The sequence below is a fragment of the Glycine soja genome, chromosome 12 (genome assembly GCF_004193775.1).
Source record: "Glycine soja cultivar W05 chromosome 12, ASM419377v2, whole genome shotgun sequence".
In the NCBI taxonomy this organism is placed as follows: Eukaryota; Viridiplantae; Streptophyta; class Magnoliopsida; order Fabales; family Fabaceae; genus Glycine; species Glycine soja.
Window position 1 is genome coordinate 5837519 of NC_041013.1, and position 8153 is coordinate 5845671.

The 8153-nt window shown below is 36.5% G+C and overlaps 1 protein-coding gene across 1 annotated transcript; it reads left to right on the top strand.

Moving 5' to 3' along the window:
* Positions 1-489: 489 nt before the first annotated feature.
* LOC114379826 (homeobox-leucine zipper protein REVOLUTA-like) lies at positions 490-7260 on the top strand. Its single transcript, XM_028338594.1, has 18 exons — positions 490-1443; positions 1537-1696; positions 1939-2024; positions 2106-2196; positions 2357-2452; positions 2566-2679; positions 2762-2845; positions 3063-3218; positions 3297-3371; positions 3623-3729; positions 3862-4045; positions 4348-4536; positions 4719-4799; positions 5210-5344; positions 5636-5964; positions 6107-6212; positions 6365-6514; positions 6616-7260. Exons 1-18 carry the CDS (start codon positions 1211-1213, stop codon positions 6763-6765), a joined length of 2526 nt encoding a protein of 841 aa, XP_028194395.1. The 5' UTR covers positions 490-1210; the 3' UTR covers positions 6766-7260.
* Positions 7261-8153: the final 893 nt, after the last annotated feature.

Sequence of the window (8153 nt, forward strand, 5' to 3'; positions counted from 1 at the left end):
TTATTTCTCATTTTTTTTTCTTCTCACCAAAAGAAATTCTTAATTTTTATAAAGAAAAAAAATTCTGAATTCTTAATAACAAATGCAAGAGCACTAGTTAAAAAAAAAAGAAACTCTTTATTAGAATGCACAAAAATATATTTTTATGTGATTTTTGATAAACAATTTTTTAAACCAATGCTTTAAAGCACCTAAAAAGATCCTTTCTTAATTTATTAATACTGCTAAACATGAAACTAGTATAAATACAAAATTAATTGTGATTAATTAAATATTCTGTGCAATAGCAATTATGTTAGAGGATCCCATGGATATTGAACTCCGGTCTGGAATTGACAATGAGAAAAAAGAGTTGGCGAGGACTCAATGGGGGAGTGGGTCCCATCCTGTCAAATCAAAGGAACAACAGCAACAGGGACAAGGACGTAAATGCGCCGAAAATTATAAAGAAAACGTCCCTCCCATGTTTCTCGATCTTCGTGTCGTTCTCTTCTCATTTCTCAACTCTCTCTTCTCTCTTCTCTCTTCTCATTTCTCACTCACTTTATTCCCTTCTTCAACTCCAACATGTTTATGCTTCTTAGGGTTTCTTTTTCTTTACCCTCTTAAACTTTAACCCCCCTCTCTATTCCTTCTTCCTTCTATCTCAAGCCCATCCCCTCATTCTCTTTCTCTTTCTTTTCAAACCCACACCTCTCCTCTCTTCTACATAAACACCAATAAAACCCCGCAATTTGAGCTCAACACACGACAACAACTACAGGTGGGGTTCCTTAAAAATTCAATCTTTCGGTTTCGACTTCTTGCAAGTGAAAAGAAAAAAAAAAGGGCAGTGAGTGGGTTGTGGTTCGGTTTGGTTTTATCTTAGCTGGTTCTTTTACGAGCGTTTCTGTTTAACATTTTTGGAGCCATTCGCTGCAATTCTTTTCTCAATGAAAGAGAGTTTCTTTCTTTCTCTCTCTCTCCCCTTTTATTTTTTATTCTCTGAGCTGGTTCCACGGTAGAGAAGAAGAAGAAGAAGAAACAACCAATAACGGTGGTTGCACTAAAATACACACTCTTACTCTTTCTCTCTCCCTTTAACGTTACCCCAGTTAAGTTTTCTTATGTAAAGGCACACCCTTCACTAGTACCAACACCAACAACAACCTTGTCTTTTTTCATTTTCTCCTTCTCGTGTTACCTTTGTTGAGAGTGAGTGAGTGAAAGCATGGCTATGGCTGTGGCTCAACACAGAGAAAGTAGCAGCAGTGGAAGCATTGACAAACACTTAGATTCTGGCAAGTATGTGAGGTACACTGCCGAGCAAGTTGAGGCTCTTGAAAGGGTCTATGCTGAGTGCCCTAAGCCTAGTTCTCTGAGAAGGCAACAATTGATCAGAGAGTGCCCCATTCTCTCCAACATCGAGCCTAAGCAAATCAAGGTTTGGTTCCAGAACCGCAGGTGAGTCACTCAAATCAACACTACTTTAAGGCCCCTCGTTCTTTCATGTTTCTGTAAGTGGTTCTTAGATGTGGGGTTTTGGGTGGTGTGTAGGTGTAGGGAGAAGCAGAGAAAAGAGGCATCTAGGCTTCAGACTGTGAACCGCAAACTCACTGCAATGAACAAGCTGTTGATGGAGGAGAATGATCGGTTGCAGAAGCAGGTGTCACAGCTTGTGTGTGAGAATGGGTTTATGAGGCAGCAATTGCATACTGTAAGTGTGTGTGTGTTCTGTCAGATTGTCAACTCTTCACCTTTTTGGGCTCTTAAGTAGAAAAAAACATTGTTGAAAAGAATGAACTAAATGTGGGGAAATTGAGAGAAGAACCGATCTGTTTTGTAGTTTTTCTTGCATGTTGGTCTCGAGTTGATGTTAACGGCTGTTGTAGCTTTTACTATGAGTCCTACTTGTTTTGGTTGTTTGGGCTGTTATTCATGTTATTTTTATCCCTGCAGCCATCAGCAGCAACTACTGATGCTAGTTGTGATTCGGTGGTTACCACTCCTCAGCATACCATGAGAGATGCTAATAACCCTGCTGGGTAATTCTGAGCTTCATGAAGTGGAGTTGCTTCTTTTGTGAAGTTTTACTCAAATTTGTTTTTCTGTTGCGATCCTTGCAGACTCCTATCAATTGCAGAGGAAACTTTGACAGAGTTCCTTTCAAAGGCTACAGGAACTGCTGTAGATTGGGTCCAGATGCCTGGGATGAAGGTTTCTTTTTTCTGTTCCTTGCAATGAATTTGTTAAGAAATTGGTGACCTTTGGCATCTAGAGGATAGTTATTGTGAATTTCATTGTGATACGGTGCTGATTTGAATTTACTGAATTTGCCAATTATATCTTCATCTAAAAAAAAGTTCTATTTTGCCAGCCTGGTCCGGATTCGGTTGGGATCTTTGCCATTTCACAAAGTTGCAGTGGAGTGGCAGCTCGAGCCTGTGGTCTTGTTAGTTTAGAACCTACGAAGGTAAATTCACCAAGTAAAAGTATGGTTTGGATTTTTTTGTCATATCTTGGTATGCCAGTTAATGTCTGGAATCTGTTTGGAATTTGAATTTCTGAATGCCTGATTTTCACCAGATTGCAGAGATCCTTAAAGATCGTCCATCTTGGTTCCGTGACTGTCGGAGCCTAGAAGTTTTTACTATGTTTCCTGCTGGAAATGGAGGAACCATTGAACTTGTTTACACGCAGGTGAGCCTCAAATTTAAGACTTATTTGTTGGTTCTGTTTTTTTTTTTTTTTTGTTCCTATGATTATACTTAATTTGCTACAGACATATGCTCCAACAACACTGGCTCCTGCCCGGGATTTCTGGACTCTGAGATATACCACCAGCTTGGAAAATGGTAGTCTTGTGGTGAGCATGTTTTGTCATTTGATGCACTATATAGATTCATAGAATTTATGTAAGAATGTCGTGTTGTGTTTTGCTTTAAATTCTTCTTGATGCATTATATAGATTCTTAGAATTTATCTGTAAGACTGTTGCGTTTTGTTTGTTATAAATTATTCTTTGACGGGGAGGTAATGTAATATATTTTGGACTTATTTCCCTTCTGATTCTACTTTTGCAGGTTTGTGAGAGGTCCCTGTCTGGTTCTGGAACAGGCCCTAATCCAGCTGCTGCTGCTCAGTTTGTAAGAGCTGAAACACTTCCTAGTGGCTACTTAATCCGACCATGTGAGGGTGGAGGGTCAATCATTCACATAGTGGACCACCTAAATCTGGAGGTTTTGTTTCTTAACACTGAGCTAATGCATATTTTTCCTTTCCTTATTTACATTAATTTGCTTATTGTTTTCTTTTAGGCATGGAGTGTGCCAGAAGTGTTGCGGCCACTTTATGAATCATCCAAGGTGGTTGCTCAGAAAATGACAATTGCAGTAAGTTCATTATTGTTAAGTCAAAAAATAAAATTGGGATTTAAAGTCAAATTTTGATGGACTAGTGGTGCTATTGTGAACAATGTGCAAACTGAACCACAATCTTGAGCAAATCCAGTATTATATCATTTAATGTTTTTCAGTATTTAATCTCTGACATACAGATGTTAGACTGTCCAGCTTAATGTGATTCCCATGTTCTGTGCCTTTCTCTACCAAGATAGTTATTAATTTGGTGACTTTTGTGATAGGCGCTTCGCTATATCAGGCAAATAGCTCAGGAAACAAGTGGTGAGGTGGTTTACGGATTGGGTAGGCAGCCTGCTGTTCTGCGGACTTTCAGCCAGAGATTGAGCAGGTAGCCACATGAAATAATTAGTTTTGTTGGAGGCCATTTCAGCTTGCTGTTCTAGGATTTTTTTTTTTTTTGGCAAAATCATCTCTGGTTCAATGAGTTTTTTGGCTGAAATTTGATGCATTTGACTTACAGAGGCTTCAATGACGCTGTAAATGGATTCAATGATGATGGGTGGACTGTATTGAACTGTGATGGTGCCGAGGATGTATTTATTGCAGTTAATTCAACCAAGAATTTGAGTGGCACTTCTAACCCAGCAAGTTCCCTTACATTCCTTGGAGGAATTCTCTGTGCAAAAGCTTCTATGTTGCTTCAAGTGAGTCTTGAGAACCCAATTCATATATATTAAATGCTAGTTTTTAATGAATTGTAAGATGAGGATACATTATGTAAAATACCTTTGTAGTTGCTTTTCATTTTTGTAGCTAGCATTTGTTTGCATCACATGGTATTGGGTAACAAGCTAAACTGGCAATTGATGGGTTTGATCTCTGAAAGAAATCTTGGCCATGAGAGATTTCTTTTGATACTTTTGTACATATGGAACTCGATCCCAGCTTTAATAGGATAGATAATTCTTCAATTATCTAACATGTTATAGTTGAATATTATGTGCAGAATGTCCCTCCTGCAGTTTTGGTTCGTTTTCTGAGGGAGCACCGCTCAGAGTGGGCTGATTTCAATGTTGATGCTTATTCTGCTGCATCACTGAAAGCCGGCACCTATGCCTATCCAGGGATGAGGCCTACAAGATTTACTGGCAGTCAAATAATTATGCCTCTTGGTCATACAATTGAACATGAAGAGGTAGGTTTGCATTCCCTTAAAAATTGGATGAAGGATGCATATTTGCTTTGGGCCAAGATTTGTTTGACATATGATATATTTACATATTATTCAGTAGAGTATGTCAGCAATTTATGGTCTGATCTTTTTGGACATTTGTAATTGTAAGCAACATTACTGATAAAATTGTATTTTCACTACAGATGCTGGAAGTTATTAGGCTTGAAGGTCACTCTCTTGCTCAAGAAGATGCTTTTGTTTCTAGGGACATTCATCTCTTACAGGTGATGCCTCTGGCTTGTTAAGAAGCTGTATTAAATTCTTTTTTTGCATAAGTTGTGTCACATCAAGTGTGAATTTGTCATCTTCAGTACAAAATTATTTTTCATCAAAGATGTGAATGGTTTTAGTATATCTTGCAGTATTTCAGATTTTGAACAATACCATAAAAAGATACCTCAATCTTTAGATTACGATTTCTATGTTACAACTTCAATTTAGTTTTAAAGTGCTACTTGAAACCTTTGCCTTATAATTATGCTCATTCCTGTCAACGCATTGTTGCCTGCCTTCTTGGCATTCGTTTGTTTATGGTTCTTTTCTATGCATTTAAATGATGCATGAACGAATATAATTAATATAGGTAGGTAGGTTCTAAGGTGCTCTTTTGTGTTTTGTGTTATCTTTTCTGCAGATATGTAGTGGGATTGATGAGAATGCTGTGGGGGCTTGTTCTGAGCTTGTATTTGCTCCAATTGATGAAATGTTCCCCGATGATGCTCCATTGATTCCTTCTGGTTTCCGCATTATCCCATTAGATTCAAAACCAGTTAAGTTTTGTTCCTCTGTATTTTGCTTTCTATAATCTCTACCATGCTTTATTTTTTTCAGCTCTTTACATCTTCACTCAAGCTTAGCGCATGTAATGACGTAAAAAGTTCATATTACTAAATTTCACTTGCCCCCAAAAGAACACAAGATATAATACACTCTTAAAATTGGGGATTTTTAATTCAAAACAGTAACTGAAAATGTTCTATCTGCTAGTTAAGAGTGGACCTACTGTTGCCGTTGTCCATGTGTACCCCTTCTGTAACATTACATTGTTCTTGTTTTATAGGGTGACAAAAAGGAAGTTGCTACAAATCGGACCCTGGATTTGACATCTGGTTTTGAAGTGGGTCCTGCAACAACTGCTGGCACAGATGCATCATCCAGTCAAAACACTCGATCAGTGTTGACTATTGCCTTCCAGTTCCCTTTCGACAGCAGTCTGCAAGACAATGTCGCAGTCATGGCACGTCAGTATGTCCGCAGTGTGATTTCTTCCGTGCAGAGGGTTGCCATGGCTATATCACCATCTGGTATAAGCCCATCTGTTGGAGCTAAACTTTCTCCTGGTTCTCCAGAGGCTGTTACACTAGCTCACTGGATCTGCCAAAGTTATAGGCGAGTCTACCTATCTAGCTGTTTAACATTTTCATCTCAGTAGTTAATACAAGCATGCTATTTAGTCAAGTATTCTAGTTCATATTTATTGTCGAAAGGAAATATCTAATACGGTTTTTCCCCTATGTTTTTCCAAAATCAGTTACTATATAGGGTCTGACTTACTGAGATCTGATTCTCTTGTGGGTGACATGATGCTGAAACAACTGTGGCATCATCAGGATGCAATTCTATGCTGTTCACTGAAGGCAAGCAAGCTTGTGTGATTTCAATTCATTTCATTTCAAAGTGATATCAATCCTTTTGTTCATAAAGGAAGTTGGGAGGGTTATTTTTTATGATAGCCCTTTAATTCTTATCACATGAGACTAATGTGATTCTTCTCCCCTTGATATTGCAGCCATTGCCAGTGTTCATATTTGCAAATCAAGCTGGCCTTGACATGTTGGAAACAACTCTAGTAGCTTTACAAGACATCACATTGGATAAAATATTTGATGAGGCTGGACGCAAGGCATTGTGTACAGACTTTGCCAAGTTAATGGAGCAGGTGATAATTTCTAGTGATCACAAAGTTTTCAAGTTACAACAACTACATTCTCATTTTGAAAAGGGCTGAATTTTTTTCTGCATTGTGTATTCTTCCATCAGGGATTTGCTTATCTGCCAGCTGGAATCTGCATGTCGACGATGGGACGCCACGTGTCATATGACCAAGCCATCGCATGGAAAGTGCTTACTGGAGAAGACAACACTGTTCACTGCCTGGCTTTCTCTTTCATAAATTGGTCATTTGTATGAAAATCCAATTCGCGTGCCCTGCTTTTTCCCACTTGAACATAAAAATGAAAGGGTTAAAAGGGAGACAGTCAAATTTGGAGGGAAAAAGAAGTCCTAAATTTTTGTATAACACATCAGGATCAGGTATGCATTTAATTCGATTTAATTTATTTCTTATTTAGTGCAGAAACCAAATTGAATTAATCTTGTAAATTATTTAGTGCTAGAGTGAAGTTCAGACTTGAATGACACATGTTGAGTACTTTGTTTTTGTCTCTACTATCTTTCCCTCGACCTTAAGCTCATACACAGAAGAACTTGTGTGATGACAAAGCGCGTTTGTAATGTTTATTCTTACACAATCACAGTTCTGACTTGTGTGTCCAACGTAGTACTATATATTCTTACTGGAGTACTTTGTCTTTCAACTCGAGTTAAGCATTAGGGTACATTTGTATCTGAAGTACTATGCATTTGTACAACCTATCTGTATTTTAAGATTGCTAAAGTTATAAACTGAAGTGTTAAATTAATTACACATCACTAACGATGGTGGTAACGTATGTGAAATAGAAAGAGAATAAATGGAAAATAGTTACACAGACCTTTTATATATTACCAGTGCAAGGCACTCTGGCTTTGTAAATTTTTATTTTTGGGTTAAAATAAGCTGAAAGAAAAAGAGAAAAATAAAATATTAATTAGAAGTAAAATTGGTTATGATATGCAGTTAAAGAGATAACATGGTAAAAAAAGTAGAAAACAAAATGAGGTATTGTTTTTTTATTTTGTTACGAATACCGATTTTTCTCAAGGTTGGTGATAATTTGATTAAAATATTATACTTCTACTTATATTTTATACATTTTTTTTAAAAAAATTTAACATCTTTTATTTAAAAAATTTACATGCAATTTTTTCGTGCACGAATTTTATAATGATACTATTAAAATTGATAAAAGTATATGCAAGATAAGTATACTTTTGAAGCTAAAAAAATAGTATAATTTCTTAACCAAAGAAGGTTCAGAGTGGTCCGTGTAATATACGTGAGGGAATATTTAGTAGGAAAGAAGTTTTTAATTTTTCGGAAATCAGAGTGAGAAATTTAGTTTTTGATATTTGATATGTATTTAAAAAAAATAATGTTTTTAAGAAAAGATGTTTTCCAATAATATTTCTGAATAAGTTTTCCACAAAATTTTGTCATGAGAAAAGTGAGAATCTTAATTATAATAAAAATATCATATATAATTTAAAATAATTGATAAAAATATGCTTAATTTCTTACTAAAGCAAGAACCTCCTTAATGTAATGGAAAAAAAGGCATAAATTATTAGCGTGGTTAAGGCGTTAACGATTTGTTATTTTTATCAGCGAACAAATCATGGTTCTAACGAATGAAATT

What these genes read in the sequence shown, in the direction of transcription:
- LOC114379826 (XM_028338594.1), top strand. Translation starts at nt 1,211, where the DNA reads ATGGCTATGGCTGTGGCTCAACACAGAGAAAGTAGCAGCAGTGGAAGC. An exon ending in TGGAAAATGGTAGTCTTGTG is followed by an intron (nt 2,846 to 3,062) that starts GTGAGCATGTTT and finishes CTACTTTTGCAG; the next exon opens with GTTTGTGAGAGGTCCCTGTC. An exon ending in TTGCCAAGTTAATGGAGCAG is followed by an intron (nt 6,515 to 6,615) that starts GTGATAATTTCT and finishes TTCTTCCATCAG; the next exon opens with GGATTTGCTTATCTGCCAGC.